Raw genomic sequence first — 19,022 nt, forward strand, 5'->3', positions numbered from 1 at the left:
TTAGCTATTCCGCCCAATTTGGTATCATCTGCAAATCTGACAAGCATTCCCTGCACTCTCTCATCCAAATCATTAATAAAGATATTGAAGAGCACCAAGCCCAGGACTGAGCCTTGGGGTACCCCACTTGTGACCTCCTCCCAGTTAGAGAAGAACCCATTAATCATCACCCTCTGAGTACAATTCTGTAGCCAATTGTCAATCCACCTAACACTTGATCTATCCAGCCCACATCTAGTTAGCTTGCTAATCAGAATATCATGGGGCACTTTGTCAAAAGCTTTCTTGAAGTCAAGATATACTATGTCTACAGCAGTGGTTCTTAACCTTGGGTTACTCAGGTGTTTTTGAACTGCAACTCCCAGAAACCCCAGCCAGCATGGCTGGTGGTGAAGGCTTCTGGGAGTTGCAGTCCAAAAACACCTAAATAACCCAAGGTTAAGAACCACTGGTCTACAGCATTCCCTGTATCAGGGAGGTGGCCCGATCAAAAAATGAGGTCAAATTAGTTTGGCAGGATTTATTCTTGACAAATCTGTGTTGGCTTCTACCTATTACTGCATTGTTTTCTAGGTGCCTGCACAATGACCGCTTTATGATTTGTTCCAGAATTTTGCCTGGGATGGATGTCAGGCTGACTGGCCTGTAGTTCCCAGGTTCCTCCTAGTACAGTGCTGGGAAAATGAAGATTAACTGTGACATTAATGAGTTGGCAGGGGAGCAGTAAGGCAAGGCAAAGGTAGAATGGTCCATAGAAGTAGCATTGCAAGGAAATTAAGATCTGAGGGGAGACTTGAAGGACCAGAATAACGAGATGACAAGCTCAAAAATCACAAAATATTTCACAGACTTTTATGTTCTACAGAATTCTCCAGGTTAGTCAAGATGTTAAACAAGTTCTGATTTAAGTTATTGTATCAACATGGGTTTCTTTTAGCTTACTGACAGGTTACCTTTGCTTTTTAACAAAATGGAAGGGGGATGCTAGTGAATATTTGAGGAACAGGATTCAAATACACTGCCTCTAGGCTTAATGTGTGGTACATTCATTGTTTATTTTTTCAGCAACTAGAATAAATTGTGATAATTCAATTTTTTATATTAGCTACTTTGAAGCTAAGGTTAAAGTGTATAACATGAATTAGATTTATGAGCAGCAACTCAGTCAGACAAGAGTTAACATTTAAGAAGAATATAGGCATCAATCAGATGTAGTTAGACCTGTTGAAAATAGTAAGATTTATTTCCAGGTAAACATCCACTGGATTACAGTGTTAACAAGTCTGAACTTTCTTTCTTTCTTTCTTTCTTTCTTTCTTTCTTTCTTTCTTTCTTTCTTTCTCTCTCTCTCTCTCTCTCTCTCTTTTATATAGGGAGCAAGTAGAGGGTGAGTATGAAATGCCACAAAATGCTTCATTTTTCCTGATTTCCTTTTTGAACGTGCATTCATTTTTTAAAAAATGTACTCAGTAACATCTGATATTAAAATTTTTTTATTCAGTTAAAATTATCTATGTCTTGAAGATATCTCTTAACTTTTTCCAGCCCCTTTTCCTTATTCCATACCCCTATTTTGTCTGTGACCCTGTTTGGTCAGAGGAGATGGCTGTGGAATAAAGCAGCTACTTGGCATGAACAAGGGTACCTAATGCACAACCTAACGGTGCCCTCTCCTGTTGGTACCATGGCCAGCACATGTAGCATGAGGCAAGCAAAACAGAGTTTGCCCAATAGCCACTGAAAAGCAAGTGGAAATCCTCCAACTGGCACAATGCTGCTGCCTGCAACCCCCATTAGGATCAGTGAGCCTAAGTGGTGGACTTCAAAGATGGCAGCATACCTGCATCCTGACTGGAATCTATATGCACTCTGTTTATTTTTCTACATTTCTCTCATTCTGATTTGTGTTGACATTGTCATAAAACCAACATTCTATTTCACATTTTTGGATTTCATCTTCCATGCTTGTTACTCATCCCCCCATCATATCAAATATCTAGCCCCATGCACTGAGTTTGCTCTTTTCCTGTAGAGCTGTCACTGTTGGTGGCCCCCTTTTTTTAAACTGTGGAGCCCTTGAAAAGTTCTCTTTTTTGTCTTGCTTATTCATTTCAAGCTCTGTAAAATTCTGCAGTCCCATGGAGTGTATGTCTTGACACTCTTCTCAAAGATGTTTTGTTTTTAGACTGACTCCAACTTTTGCATTTTGAAACACATTGCTTTCTTAAGGTACTTAATGTATACTATATATACAATTGGGGAACAAATAACTAGATAGTTCTCTATCTTACATCCTTCATGCAAAATTATAGATGGAAACCAACTATTTCAAATATATATATAAAGGTGTGCATTGTATGTGTGTTACTCTGTGCTTGTTAATATGCACATGTTCATTGTTGAAAGCAATATGTTGCTTTTAAAAGCCGCTAAAAGCTGTTGGCACTGGCTTTTCTGTACTGGAGCCAAATGTGAAATTACTTTATCAGCATTGGATGTCTGCTCATGGCAACATAGCTTCTCTTCTCTTTGGACTGAAGACCAATGACATGAATGTCTAACAAGCCTTTCCCTTTTTTTATGAGGAACCTGAGTTACAGAACTGTGAAGTTGGATTGGAAGACAATATAGCACTGACTTTTATACGGAGGCATATCTTTTATGCTTAAAATACTTGATGGAATAGTTCATATCATGTAACAGAATATAATAGACAATTGCAGCTTGTACTCATGCACCTCAAGTTGTGAGCTTTGTCGTAATACCTTTTCTAGATGTGTGATCTGAAGTATGGTTACATGTGAACAAAATCCCAAGGATTTCAGCCCAATGGATCATTTTTTGGTTAGTATGCTGAATTTAGGATTTATTGACAAACCAATCTGTAATTGGACTCCTGCAGAATTCAAGGAGATAGTATGTCAGAATGATTCCCCCCCCCCACATAATGCTGTGGTGAGAATGTATAATAAACCTCATCTGGAATGTTTCTCCCTGCTCACATGTGATGCCAGCAGCCTCAGAGATTGTATCATAGGAAATGGAGGATAAAATATATCTTATTATATATTATGCACTAGCTCCATTACCAAAAATAATTAGGATAGCATATTCCACACTAGACGCCTCTACTGGAAATGAAATATACAGAGCTGTGAAAAGTTAGTTCTTGAATTAAAACTGCCAAGAAACCTCATGGCTATTAATCATAGAATTATAGAATAATTGAGTCTGAAGGGGCCTATAAAGCCATGGAGTCCAACCCCCTGTTCAATGCAGGAGTCAAAGTCAAAGCAGATCTGACAGATTGTTGTCCAATTTTCTCTTGAATGCCTCCAGCATTGGAGTGCTCACCACCTCCTAAGGTAATTGGTTCCATTGTTGTACTGCTCTAACAGTTGTGATCCCCCCCTAATATTCAGCCTAAATCTGGCTTCCTGTGATGTGAGCCCATTATTACATGCCCTGCACTCTGACTTGATCAAGAACAGATCTTGCTTCTCATGTGCATGACTACCTTTCAAGTATTTGGAAAGTGCTATCATATCCCCCCTCAATCTTCTATCCCCCTTCAGTCTTCATGTTGGCTGGGGGGTTCTAGAAGCTGGCGGTGCAGCATAGCCTCTCCCAGTTTGAAGAGACACTTGTTCAGCAGGCTGAGGCAAAGAGGCAGTCCCAAAACCAGCAAAATCAGGGAGCTTGTCAGGGGACAGATTGTATTTGTCTTCCGTGTGGAAGGGACTTTCACTCTCAAATTGGCCTTCTCAGCCACACTAGATACTCTTCCAAGACCTCTATTCAGAGTATGTTACCATAGTTCTCGAGACTGAAGGATGCCTACACTGACTCCAAAAATGTTACTTTTCCCAGCTATAGAAATATTTTAATGAAATAAACCCAGATTTTTGAAAAAAAACAGCAACACCAGGATTTTGCTATTGATGGAACAGCTTCACAAAAAAAATTATCATGGGTTTTAACAGCCTCTGGTTAATTACACTAAGGAGTTTCACAAAGGAAATTTCATTAACATCAGGCCTTAACTTAGTGATCCGTGAACCCATTCCATCACCTAGGAGATTGTATGAATACAATCACATGGGTCTAACTGTACAACAGTGAACAACATTATTCTCTGCAGAAATCATTTGGTGAGTGGAGTTTGTGGATTGTTCTTCATCTTACCCCTGTTTTACAGACACAAGTTATTTTGGTGAAATCTGAGGCTGAATCTTATTTCAGGGCACGTCCAAATCTTTATTAAAATTTCTTAATGTACCTTTTCAATCTCCACCAAATCTCATATTATCACAAAGAACAACACCCAGCTCATTGTTGTTATTATTCCCTTTCAGTTGCCTTCAGAGATTTGAGTTAAAATTTCTCAGAAAACCATGGAAATATTTTTGTCTGTTTTGTATTGTTTCTGCTTTGTATAAAGTAAGCATGCTTATATCCTCAGTGAAGTTTTCCTGTGCACTTCAGTCCTTTCAGTCCTTGTGTTGCAATTGCTAAGCAATTTTGTTGATTCTGCTGCTTTTCTTGTTTTCTTTTTTATCTCAATGCAGAGGAGTATGAAGAAGAAGGTAACCACCCCACCCCACCCAAACTGTAGCATCTCTTCCCCCTATTATTCCTTGATAGTCAACTCTTTCACTGCCTGTCATTTACCCCTCTCTTTGTCATTGCCTGCTAAAGATGATCTTGAATGTTATGTAAAGAACCAGTCCAAACACTTTAGGTTCAAAACTGGAGTGAAGGCCAGATCAAGCCCAAGATGTAGATCTTGACATACAGTATATTATATGCATGTTACAGAACTAACATCATACTGAAGTATTTATCTGATTGTTCCACTCTGTGTTGAACTGAATTCACTTTCTGTCCTTCATAAGTGCAGAATTAGAATCAAATTTGTGATGGTAGAAATTTAATATTTCCATTCAAAACAAGCTACCATCTGTACAATAAGTAAAGTATACTTGCTGATAATATGAGACTCCCTGGATATCATCTTGTATATCATCTTTAGCTGAATAATGATTTGACAAGTTCCTGTACAGCTTTACAGAAAGGCTTAGAAGATGGAGTTTAGAAGAATCCCTCCTGTATAGGTCCATTATAGCTGAATCTATTGTTTGTTGGATTTTAACGGGGAGTCTTCATTGCTCATTTTGTTTATAGGTTTCTTATTCTCACACATGATTGTGCAAATGTGTCTTGCAAGTTTAGTAAAAGGAAGTTATTTTCCTCCAAGTTTAATGTTATCACATCTTATAGGCTTGCCCAGATGGGGCAAATGTTCGTGTCCCTTGGTTCCAGTTTTTTCCCTGTTGGTTGCAAAGAGGCATGGGGCTTACCAGGATTTGCACTCAAAGTGCACTTTTAATATTTATTTATCTGATGCCTTTTCTAAGAAAATGTTGCAATCCTCTTTAAAAAATAGTTTAAAAACAAATTCCTGTAGCTTCCATTCTGTGACCTTTTGAAAATATATATTTTATGCTTGATTGAAGCATAACTGAATTCTAATTGAAAGCTTCTGACTGGGGACTCTAAGCATGGGAGTGAACGTCTCTGCTTCTTTTCCAAGAAATGTTGAAATCCTTTGAAAAATATTTAGAAAAAACAGATTCCCTGAAGAAATTTCTCTTCAGAAGCTTTGCTCCTTTGCTTTTGTGTCTAACCAAACAACTTAAACCTTCTGATTGTCTAGGAAGCTCTGACTTTGGAAATGAAATGAGGGGTGCTTTAGTAGTGCTAAATTTCACCCTAGAAGAAAATGAGATAAGGAAAAAAAAACCTTCTCATGGTGACAAAAACATAGAAAGTATCATATTTTGTCACTGAAAATACTGAGACAAGATTTATGTTATGTAGATGATGGGAAAAATAGCAATATAGTCAGTGTCCCATAAAGACCTAGTTATTTTAGATTTCTACTATGTTGCTCGGAACCAATGCATTTCCCTAATCTGCCTAAATTTTAAAGCAGTATCATAAAGGTAGTCAAGAAAAATACAGTAATTTTTTAGGGTTCTTGTGAATGATGATACTTTTCAAACTCCATCTTCAGCTACTTGTCAGTTTTACAAAGAGACTGTCAAGGGTGCTAACCAAATACAGGCTACTTCTCTCAGGAAAGAAATGTCCTTTCCCTATTTTTCTTTTCTTATCTAATGTTCTTTCTTCCTTTTTGTTGGATGAAAAACGTTAATTTCAATGTGAGATTACATGGCTAGATGTTTCTCCCCTTTAATCTGCATGTACCTTTCTATGAAGAGTGCCTTCCTGGTTTCTGGATTTACATCTTTGCCTGACCTGCATCTGTCTTCTCCTAAGGTGGTTGGTCCCTGTTCTATACTTTGTATTTCTCTAATCCCTCCAGCCTCAGCTAGCAAAAGAGTTTCTAAGTCCTAGCAGCTGTATTAATATTTTTTCTCTCTTTGTTCTGCCTCTTATTCCCATGGCATTTCCCATCTGAAGAAGCAGAAGAAGGTATGTGATGTTGTCTTTAGATTTCTCTCTTTTTCTTTTCAAAAATGTATTTTGTTTGATTAAAGGGATCTTGTGATGGCAGAAGAAAAGGAACAAGAGAAAGCAAAGTATTAACGTTAAAGCTTAATCTAATGGCATTAACACAGAAGGACTAATCTCCCTTGGCAAAACTGTGTTGGTGCCACAGACCAGATGACTACTCAGTTAGAAACTGACTGTATTTCAAAATAGGTGGACAGAGAAATATGGGGAAGGCAGAGAAGGGTGGATTTACCTTCAGTCAATAAATTCATTCCCCAGGAAAAGAACCATGATGGTCTTTTGCTACCAAAGCAACAGAGAGACTACCAGCATCTAAAAACTTTTGAAGACTTTGATCCTTTGAAGTACCCCATCACTCTTTGATCTGAAACCAATGTATACTTCATGTGCTGTTTGTTAGGCCCTTAACATTTAACTCCAGTCAAAAATATCTGGTCGTCAGAGGGATAAATGTGTCTATTGCAACAAAAAGAGGATATCTCCTGGCAAGGTGCTTTGTTTTGAAACCATGTGTACTACTTCAGTTTTGTTTGAAAGAATAGTGTGGACTAGAGATGGGGGTATTTGTATTCGTACACAAATACGAATACCCATGCATAGATGGAAATAACGAGGGTCTGGCCCCATGGGGTCGGACTATCCACTCACGATTTCGCCGCTGCCACCGACTCAGCAGAGGCTTTCTATCCTGTTCTCCGCAATGAATTAGCCACTCTCCAACCTAGTAGAGAGGCTTGTCATCCCGCCTCCTGTCAGGACTGGGTAATCGATTGCAGACAACGGCGCAATAGGAAACCTCTGCAGGGTCAGTAGCAGCGGTCCGACCCCATGGTGCTGGACCCTCATTATTTCCACCCTGTGTGGGAATATTTGCATTCATATATGAATACCCCCATCTCTAGTGTGGACCCATTGGTTGAAGCTTAGGAGAGCACCATCTCTTTGGTTTCTGCTCCAGTTTATGGCTGGAAGCGGTCATGTCCTTTTCTCGAAAAAGGCAGATACTGAGTCCCCTGTGCCAATAGTGGAAAATCCACTTGTGAAGAATGTTTGAGACATATTAGTGTCATCACACCACATCCATACCATTTGAAAGAACATGTACATGTGAATGAGGGGGAACAGGAGGCAATGAACCATTGGCCCACTTACGCTGTGGAGCTGATTGTGCCCAATGAGTTTCCCTTATCCCCATAAATCTGGTAGAAGGGATGCAACAGCTTTGTCAGTAAACCAGAATAAGCACTTCTCAGCTTTCACATGATTTGCATGCCCTAAACTATTTACATTTCCTATCCTGCACCTGTGTGCTCTGCATTTTTCTCTTAACTCTCCAGCGACATCATGCTATATTCTATGATCTAACATTTTGCTTTTGCCTAGACACATTTCTTTATCGCTATTCATATTTAACAGCATTAACTTGCTTTTCTGTAATGAGCTGATCTTATTCTTGATGCCATCTTGAATTACTTCAAGGCTGTTATAATCGTGCTGTTTCCCCTTTCTATGATATTTTCATTCTCTATTGCCTCAATTTTGCTTGATCCATGATACTTCTTACCTGGTGAAGCTCATGAACCAGGTATGTGACCTGACTTCCAAATTTTTCTCTTTCCATCCTATTTTGATATGTTCAAGAATTTGAAGGTGATGGAAGAGAACAGGAAGGCAACACAATACCTTAAGATTTACATTTGTAACCATTGATCTCTCTCTCTCTCTCTCTCTCTCTCTCTCTCTCTCTCTCTCTCTCTATCTATCTATCTATCTATCTATCTATCTCTCACACACAAACAAATATGACATGGATCAAGCAGTATCACAAGAACACATTGTTACTTGAGAAGCCAGATTCTCAGCATATATGAACCACAGTTTTTCCATTGACTTGTGATCTAACAGGTGTATGTCAAGTGAGGATCTGCTAAGGAAGGTGTTTTGTTAGGCGAAGGATGTTTAACTGCAAAATATTTTAGATCAGGCATGGGGAATGTTTTCTGGCCACCATCCCTTAAGTGGATCTGTGGCAGATACAAAAATTTATTTATTTATTTATTTATTTATTTATTTATTTATTTATTTATTTATTTATTTGATTTGATTTGATTTGATTTGATTTGATTTGATTTGATTTGATTTGATTGATTTGTATCCCATCCATCTGGTCTGGTCGACCACTCTGGGCGTGAACAAGTAGATATTGCCAACCCACATTGTCACCTCTGATATCAAAAGCAGCATGTTTTGAGTTGCTGAAGAGCATAAGGAAAATGAGGCTGTTACCTTCAATGGGCTTTCAATGGGCATCTTTTTAGTCACTGTGCTGGACTAAACAGAGCTTTGGCCCAATCTAGCAGGCCTTTTGTTACATTCCTATGTTCTGACATTCATATGGACTGTCTCATTGGTATACTCAGCACACATATTGGCTGAAATACTGTTGCTTAACATAGGAAGTCACACTAGAGTTGGCTTGCTGAGTCAGTGGGGAATTGATGAGGCAATTCCTCAGGAAGTTCCATTAAACCAAAGGAGCCTACTCTAGCTGTGACTTACTTTGGAACAGCAAGTCCTCACTGATTCAGTGAGCTTACTGTAGCATGACTTACTACGCTAGGCAAAAGGATTTCAAACACTGTGTTCCTGTTAAAAATAACAAACATAAATCTTGAAGTAATATGAGGAGTTGGTGGAAGTTCTTTCAAACATTATTACTGTAAGAATGATATGACATTGGTATTGTATTGATTCTGAAGTCTCTCCTTTACAATTCCATGTTCCTCATACAGTTTGAGGAATTCTAATGTCATGTTTCTTATTTTAATAGTCATTTTTTCTCTTGTTCTTTCTCCTCCTTTTACAATGTTTATCACCTGAAGAAGCTCAGGAAGAAGGTATGTCTTATGGTGTCTCAGTGCTGAATTTGTAAGTGGAAAACGTAGTGCCTTAAGCTGTCTCTTAATGGCATTTATGTCCACTGGTTTATATTGCTGCTAATTCTAATATAACGTTTCCCCTACTGGGGAATCTATGTACAAGAATGCAGGTGGGAAAACATTACATTGGATTTGAAACCACAAAAGCTTTTTTTTTCCTGGCATGGCAGCGCTCACATATGTTCATAGATGAAAAACGTGTTGTAGAAACTAGCTCTTATATGAGATTTAGGATTGCCCATATAATGGAAACTGTGTGTGAGTATGTGGCAAAATGCAGCCCAAACTTTGAACTCATGAATATGAATCCACCTGGATGATCCAGTTTGCTTTAGGACTAGCTCTCTCATCCCGGTTAGATAGGTCATTCTATACGATTCTGACTAGTATGAAGGATGATTTTTAAAACACATCAGGCATAACTTTAAAATATGGTTAAAATAAAATACATATTTGTTCTGTTCACTTTTAACTGAAATCACTTTCAAGTTTGCCCTGCATTTTAGTGTGTTGCTGAATCTCATCATGTGCTTATCATGTAAAACATTATTTACTTGCCTATGTATATGCCGTTAGGTCACCTTCAAACACTAGATCCATTCTTCAGAGGAAGGGGAGATTTTCATCATCCATAGACTGTTAAAGCTTGCTGCCTATAACCCTGGTTCAAGTCAGGATTTAGTTGTAAAGATTAACTGTGTCCTCCCACTTCCTTATGGGTCAACTGTGTCCCTCACCCCCTCCCCCAACTCATGGATCTGGGTTGAAGTCCTGTGCTGAAAGTTCCATACAATAGACAGACAATCATGACAGCATGTGCAAAGACTGCATTCTTGACATCTCTGTGTCTGGAAGCAGCAGCATTGGCACCAAGTTGGCTGATGGAAAAGTCAGTTGAGGAGAATGCCTGGGGCATATTGGTGTCACCACAGTTCTCTGTACCATCTAGTGGAGTGTATGTGTGAGGGGTAAAAGAAGGGGATGAGCTCTTGGCATATCCAGGTTGTTTTGTGGATGTGCTCCATAGGTTCCCCCAGTCTTTGAAATGTGTAGATGTCTGGTAAAAGGAATAGAATAGCTGCGTTAATAAAACAGTAGAAGTGCTTTTCAGCTTACACATCATTTGCATGGTCTAAACCGTTTACATTTCCTGCTCTGCATCTGCATGACCTGCATTCTCTTCTTTACTATAAAGCATTTGCATTTGCTTATACACATTTAATCCTTTCTGGTCGTATCTAATTACATTGATAAAAGTTATATTAATATAGCATTATTATAATGAACTGGCATTATTTCTGTCACTGTTTAGAATTACTTTAAGGCTGTTGTAATGCTGGTTTTTCCTCCTCTCTAATATTCTCATTTTCTATTGCTTCAATTTTGTTCCATCCATGATACTTCCCATCTGGTGAAGTTCATGTACCAGGTATGTGATCTGACTTCTGAATATTTCTCTTTCCATCTCATGTTAGTGTGTGCAAGAATATAAAGATGATGGAAGAGAACAGGAAGGCAACACACTACCTGAACATCAATATTTGTGATCATAAATGGTTTGTCTCTTTAAACTAGCAAAGGGTAACATCAGGCATAAAAACAGTCAAGTTAAATACAGAGCAGACACTCACTATGTATCAACAAGGATGTTTGCATAGACTTCAGTGATCTTTTGTATGTTCACCAACTGAGAACCTGCTAAGGATGGGATTTTGTTAATCACAAGATTGTTACCTACACAAGTCTTTAGACACAGGCAACCTGTGTTCTGAGCAAGGGAAGGCACTACATTTGGGGAAAAGGCGCCTGCTTTGTTGGACCAGAAGCTACTCCTGGCATTAGACCAGACATAGGAACCCTTTCTGAGCCACAGTTGTTTCCTGTGAATCTTCCAGGGACTGCTCACCAGAAGCACCCCTAGGACAGATGAGTGATTCTTTCCCACATTCCTACTCTCTCAGGCACGTGCGCATGCACATGCATGCACGCATTCACACGCACACACACACACACACACTGTAAACTCACATTACACACACAAAACATGCAAATACATAACCCAAAACTCGTAGTTATGTCTTTCCCCCATTTCACGTGTGTGCATATGCATGTGCACGCACACATGGATGTAGAACCACAAGAGTTCTTGAAACTCTAAGTACCAAGGGACATGCTATATTTTTTCTACAGCTGTACAGCCTGCTGCTGTGCACACTTTCCTTTAAAAATTAGACCAAATCTAATTTAATTTGAATGCCTAATTAATCCAGGACATCAATTTTTTAAAAAGGTTGCATAGTTAGCTGACCCTTATGAGTATAGGGTCTCCTACACATTTGGCATAATAATGATATGAATAGTTTAGTTGCTAAAAAAGCCAGTGTGGTGAATCAAGTGATTGGCTACGACTCTGGAGACTTGAGCTCAAATTTTCATTTGGCCATGGAAACTCACTTGGGAGATGTGTGGCAATTATAAATCCCTCTTTGGGCATCTCACTTACCTGAAGAATCCTCTCAGATTGTCATAAACTGGAAGTAACATGATGGCACAGGACAACTGCACATTCTACTTTTCTGACAAGGGGAATTAATATGTAGCGGCCAAAAAATTTTTCTTAGTGTAATAAATTGCACTGGATTAGGCCGATTAAATCAATGGGGATTTAACTCCTCAATAAGTCTGATATGCCATGTGGTGCAATCCCTGTCTCCAAATGGCATATCAGCCTCAAGTGACCCTATTCTGGTATCCTGAAGTGGCAAGTTATGCAAAGCTAGAGTTTGGGGGAAAGGAAAGGGGTGAATGGGTTCAGGTATAGGCAGAGGAAGAGAGGAAGGGGAACACTACAAATCAAATCGCAGTACAAGGGAGGGAGCTGCTGGTCATTGGCCAAAAGCAGACGGAAACCTGTCTGCCCTTTGCACTCTGCTTTGGCTACACCAAGTTTGGAGACGGGGAGGGAGGGACAGGGGGAAGTAGCAGGAGATGCAGAGAAAAGGGATGTGCAATGTCCCATCATGCCCCAGTCTCACCAGTGGAGACAAAAGAAATGTTTTTCACATGCATGTGAAAAAAAATGAGGGGGAAAAAAACCTAACAATGAATGTTAAGAAAGCCTTTGCTTTCTTAAGTGTCTAGTTTGTTGATATCCTGAACCAGCACTTTACGATACCAGAAAATCAAACCGGAAAGAGTCTCAGCAGTTTTGACAGTTGCAGGGCTCGATTTTAGTCTGTTGCTGGCGACTGCACACCCTTGGAATGGTGTGCCCCAAACCATGCCAAAAAAGGAGAAACCCCTGACACGGGCTTAAAAAGATGTGGGTTGGGATGCCCAGGGGGCAAATTGATTCACTTGTCATGTGGGAAAAAGGGTGGACAAATTTGCAAGCAACGCACCAAACAGGGACAAATGCCTATCTGGACATGCCCTAAGTTACAGAGCAAGCCCATGGGAATCCATGAGCCATGTGGAGGCATTGGCTCACCAAATCCTCATTCAATGGGCCTACTCTAGTGTGACTTACTGTACTAAGCAACAGGACTTTGGCCTTCGTATTGTACAGTAAATGCCTTTAGCTGTACAATAAAACTTTTGTCCCACTTGATATCCTTTTAGGAAAAGCAGCATCTGAAAAGATAGTGAACTTCACCTGTGCCAATTATGTTTTAAAGACATGAGTAGTCTCTGTTAACACTTGTAGATCGAGGAGATGTAATCTGATATTATTATATTATTATACTTGTTTGCAAGTCTCTCTTCCACCTCACCCTCTTTTTGTGTATGCCAGTGCTCTTTTCTTGTTCATGCTTGCTTCCGTCCTGTTCATTTTAAACACATAACTGATTTGATTTTTGTTTTAACCTATTCATAAACTATATATTTTAACTCTGACTTGTGAGAGTGCAAGGTTGTAACCTGTATGTCTAACTTGTTTTCCTTCTTCCCGATTGACATTCCCCCTTCCACCTCAAGAAGTTCATGAACCAGGTATGTGACATGACTTCTGAATTCCTTTCATTGTGTCAAAGGATAGTGTGTACAGGAATTCAAAGGTGGACTAGGAAGTAGGAGGTGACATTAAATAATTCTTAACTTTGCTCGGTTTTAACTATTCTCCTTTAACTTTCTTGATTTAATAATCCAGTTTAACATCTTTTATTAAAATTAAGTAACTGAAGAAAATAATGCCTTTTAATATTTCTTATGTGTAAGCGGGGGGAGGGGGAGGCTGTCAAACGTCTGCAAAAAAGAGAGAGAGAAATCTAGAACAGAGGGAGAAAAGGTATATGGTTTTATTACGTGAGCAGCCAATGGAGGACTGTATGAAAGTGTGTGCGTGTGCGTGTGCGTGTGCGTGTGCGTGTGTGTGTGTGTGTGTGTGTGTGTGTGTGTTCTTATTACAAAAAACATGGGCAGAGAGGCAGGCAGGGTCACACTCAGTCTCTTTGTTCCTGTCCCTATATGCATTCAGCATAATACATAGGCCACACTTCTATAAGCACACGTAGAGATCTGAAGTGAGATCTAGAGGTACAGTCTTGTTCCCTTACTGATATCTGATCCGTATAATGTGATGAGACTAAAACTGAGGGTATTTTGAATGGTTTCCATGTGTTTTATTACATACAGTGGACCCTTGACTTACAGACGGCTTGACTTACAGACTTTTTGAGTTACAGACTTCTCTGGCCGCAAAATTTAGGTTTGACTTGCAGACTGAGATTTGACTTACAGACCAGAAAAAAACCAAAATGGAACAAAAACGGCCTGTTACGGGATTAAGCGGTTTTCAATGCACTGTAGGTCAATGGAGACTTGACTTACAGACTTTTTGACTTGAGAACCGCCTTCCAATACGGATTAAGTTCTCAAGTCAAGACCCCACTGTAGTCCATATTTACACACACACACACACACACACACACACACACACACAGTCAAGATAAACATGATAAACATGATGGTGAATTCTTCTTGGCTGTGGTGATAGATGATTCATAAACAATATTAATCCTCTCACCTGATAGTCACTGTTCACCTTCCCCATTTGCTGCCTTTACAAGGTCCTTATTAACTGCACATCCCCTATTCAGTCAAAAGTAGGCTCCATTGAGTTCAATGGGACTAACTTCCAGGTAAGTATGTATAGGATTGCAGTGCTTAATGCTCTTAGTTTTCTTTTCCCACTAAGTACTGATATGCCCTGCTGCTCTCTTTTCTCTCCCCTGACCCCAATCCTCTGGACTCTCATGGCAGAGTTCAAAGACCTTGCATTAACATGTTCCTCTTGTTTTCATCTTTGTTGCATCTTGTTCCATGACACTTCTCACCTGATGAAGCTCCTGAGCCAGGTATGTGGCATAACTTCCAAGTTCTCTGTTAGCTCTGACATGTACACAAAATATACATATGTGTGTCAGTGGGACATTGGAAGAGAAGAAACAAGATCAACAAATATTATTAACAAACAAACAAACAAAAACTTACAGACTACTGTACCTCCCCCAGCTTTACCTCTCCCAGCTATATTAACCTGGTCTTTATTTTTTTTAACATTCCCACAGCTTTTCTGGATGTCTATGCTGCATTTTTCTATTACTTGTTCAACTAGTTTCCTTTTCCTTTATCCATTCCTTTTTCAGCTCATTCACTTCAAAAGTATTTACATACATGTTCTTTTCCTCTTATTTTCTGTCTCCCACCACTGCTTGTTTCCACCAGAAGAAGTCCATGAAGAAGGTATGTGCTATCCACTCAACAATTTATTTTTCTTTTCTTTCTTTTCTCTTCTAGGTTGCTGCAAACCAAAGTAAAAACATATTTTGTTTGCAGATAGTGAGGAAGCACTGGGCAACTGTAGAACACTAAGTTTTTTTCCTAGCAAATTTTCACAGGATGGTCTGCATGAATCCTTTCTGTTCACCTACTTCAGTAATTTGCCGTGAGCATAATGTTTTGAAGGCCGGGATAAGACTCGTGTACATTGCTGCCTTAAATTCCTTGCAGGATAGACAGCCAAAAAAATGCAGTTAAATGAATGGAAAGTCCGACTGGATAAACCAAAGATCAAAATCTTCACAGTACGAAAAAAAAGTCTTTAGAAATTTAAAATGAAGTAATAATCTTGAGTTTTGAAAAAGATGGACTGCCTTGATATTACTAGAGAGGACAGTGCATTAAGAGATACTGTTATTTTCACAGGGTAACTATATCTTGCTTTATCCTGACTTATTTATTTATTTAACTTATATGCCGCCTACATTACCTAAAGGTCTCTGGGTGGTTTACAACAATTATTGAATGTATCCTATGCAAAAAACAAAGGGATGGCTTTTTCAGTGGTATTATATAAAGAGCTTCTAAAGGAGTAGCCATGTTAGTCTGTTGCAGCAAAGATAACAGATCCTGTAGCGTCGGAAAGATTAAAAATATGAATTTTCATTGACTACAGAGTTTCATGGCATGTTAACCAGAATTTGAGATATACAGGAATAGTCCATTGAGCAGTGGTGGCTTACCTGTAATGGTTGGATGACCCTTTCCCCACTCAGAATACAAATCACTGGTGCAGGTATATAAAGAGACAGCACTCTTGATTGAAGGTGGGACTTCAGACAATAAGACTGTAGGGAAATTAAATCAAGAAAGTAATTATAGTGCTTTTAACCCCCCCACCCACCCTTTTTTCCTTTTACATTTGTTGTTGGTAACACAGTTCATAGGAGCAAAAATAGGTCCATGCCTCAAGAGACTGACAGTCTAAATAAATACACATTGCCACAGATCCTACCAAGTTTTTGTGTACAACACAGTTGATACAAATCTCTGCAACAAATTACCACAAGTTAAGAAGTTAGTGTAAGCATTTGCTGTTGAGCACCGAGTTACATGACTTGGCACATAACAGCAAATGCATGTCCTAACATCTTGTGGCAATTCACTGCTGACTTTTATGCCAATTGTGTTATGCCTGTAAGCGTAATAGAATTTTTGCCATTAAACATGACACTTATTCACACATGCATATGTGCAAGGAACGTAAGAAGTCCTTGGGTGGAGAATAATGGAATTTATGATTTAATCCTCAGACACTGGAATTTCTCACATTGGACACACTTCTGATTTTCCTCTTGTGTTTAGAGAGCATGAAAAGCCACAATTCCAGAGATCCTTGAATTTACAAACAATGAGACAAAGAAAATAGTGAGTTAGGCAAACAGAAAAAAATAAGATATATATATTGCAAACATATTGATTGGATTACTTTCTTTGCATTTCATCTACAGCTGGCGAAGAAGGAGAAAGTGTTGATGGTATTTTGGTATCATTTAGAGAAACAGTATATTCTAACACCCTTTTTCTCCCATTGCTTCTAATCCTTACCTGATGTAAAACCAGGAACCAGACCAAATCATCAGAGCTGCAAATGTACAGCCTTTCATGCCTTTCATGAAAGGGATTTGCTTTGCCTTAAACTAGGTTTTCTCATAACAAAATATTCCCTTTACGACCACAAATATTTGTGGCAATCCCCAACAGATGTCAAAGAACATGGATTCTGGGTCAAAATACATGTGATGTGACATCAAATGCATCTTTGCATTAACATGCAAGTATGGTGGATAAAAGATGAATGATTTTTCTTCCAATAAAATTGATTTAAATTGTGATTTAAATCAACTTGGTTTAAATCAAATCTACCCTGCAAACAGGTTTTTTAAAAATGCAGATAGCATCAGTTTTCAGTCTGATGATTGTTGGGGAAAATAATTATTAGTGGTACAGGGCATGTAACCCTTCCTTCTCTTGATGCCTTTGGAGAAAAATCCTTCTTCTATTTGAACTGGCAGGAAATCCTTCATGAATACTTAGTGTCAATTCACATCTTGGCATTTATTTCTGCCAATGATGTTTCACTAGACACTTGAGGTTTCCTAATGGATACCTGAGGTTTCTTAATAGAGCCACTAAGTACAGGAGAAGAGAAGAACTTTCTTTACTGAAGAACATTTTTACCGATTTTCAGATTCTGAGGGGAAAATTCAAGTTTTTTTCTTGTTTTATTGGCAAACCTCCATTAGCTTCCTGTCTATTTCCATGCCAAATTCAAAGTACTAGCCCTGAATGGTTTGGGACCTTGGTACTTGTCCGAGTGTCTCTTTGTAAGATCTAATACCTAGGCCCTCCAGTCATCTCAAGCTGTATTGTTGTGGGTGGCCACCTTGAAGGAAGCCTATAAAACGTCTACCAGGAACCGGGCCTTCTTGATGGTAGCTACAACATTATGGAAATCGCTGCCTGCAGATGTGCACCAAGCTCCCTCCCTTCTCTTCTTCAGGAAGCAAGTGAAAACAGTGCTATTTAAACAGGCAATAAGGTCCATCATCACCACATGAGAGATGCCTTGGCTCATTTTGTGTAAATGTCAATTGATCTGTTGTTGCCATATCCGGGGAGTTTGCTAGTTTATGCTTAGGATGATAGTTTATGCTTAGGATTAGAGATAGGCAGGAACTGTCAGTTTGTGCTGGGTTGTCCAACAGGTGTTCTGTGGTTCTAAGCCCTGCATCCTCTGGTGTGCATCCACTCAGAGGCAGCACTCTGGCTTCCCTGCCCCGCCTCCTCTGGGTACTGCCTCTGAATGGGTACCTGCTAGAGGAGGCAGGGCTTGGAATCACAGAACACCAGTTGGACCAACAGATGAACTGGCACAAACTGCTGAACCAGTGGTTCATGCCTTTCTCTACTTATGTTCTTTGTTTTTTATTTTGTCATTCTTAGCATGGCTATATAAAACCCAGAGATAAAGAAAGGAGCATCAGAGGAAAGGATTTTGCCACAGTGATTGTGGGGCTTTCTTTCCCAGTTCCTGAAGAAGGAAACAAGCCAGCCAACCAAGTTTTAAATATCAACCTTAATCTCTGTGTCTACACTGCTTCTCTTGCTGTCATGCACTTGAACACTTACTGTTGGTTATAGAAACACATAACATTGACTTGTTCTGTTTTGTTTTCCCATGATCTGAAGTGTTTCTAGACTAGGCTTTTGTCCTCACTTGGAATTTTACAAGGGATCCAGTGGACAATGTCTTCTGTTTGTAACTCTCCCACATTTTTCACCCTTTCTTCTCTTTTTTTCCCCCCACCACAAAAAAGAAGGAAAAGATGGAGCAATGTCTTTGTACTGCTAGCATTGGGAGTTCTCTGTCTGGAAGCATCTCTAGAAATACCAAAACATTCCTTTTTATTCTAGAATCACTAAACTAAGTTTCCCTTACCACATGTTCATGGAATTTATCCCAAAGGTGCCTACATGGATCAGGGATGGTGAAGGAGGATATTTGACCAATGGTACATGACGTTCAGAATGAAATGTATAGAGCAGACAGACAGAAAGACAGACAGACAGACATAATTTCTTAATGAACAGGGAGTCAGTATATATTTCCATATATTCCTATATATACTAGCTTATTGATTCAAGATAAAAAGGGAATATAGAGGTCATTTTTTTAATATAAGAGGTTGAGGGAATAGA

General features: G+C 39.1%; 1 protein-coding gene across 1 annotated transcript in view; it reads left to right on the forward strand.

The window, feature by feature from the left end:
- Positions 1–814: 814 nt before the first annotated feature.
- The window catches only part of TNNT3 (troponin T3, fast skeletal type), a 35,324-nt gene continuing 17,116 nt past the window's right edge, over positions 815–19,022 (forward strand). Inside the window, exons 1-5 of the mRNA XM_078387284.1 lie at positions 815–875; positions 4,569–4,586; positions 10,897–10,908; positions 13,458–13,472; positions 15,207–15,224. Coding sequence (XP_078243410.1) covers positions 815–875; positions 4,569–4,586; positions 10,897–10,908; positions 13,458–13,472; positions 15,207–15,224 — 124 coding nt within the window. The remainder of the gene's footprint in view (positions 876–4,568; positions 4,587–10,896; positions 10,909–13,457; positions 13,473–15,206; positions 15,225–19,022) is intronic.

The sequence above is a fragment of the Pogona vitticeps genome, chromosome 1 (genome assembly GCF_051106095.1).
Source record: "Pogona vitticeps strain Pit_001003342236 chromosome 1, PviZW2.1, whole genome shotgun sequence".
NCBI classification, from domain to species: Eukaryota; Metazoa; Chordata; class Lepidosauria; order Squamata; family Agamidae; genus Pogona; species Pogona vitticeps.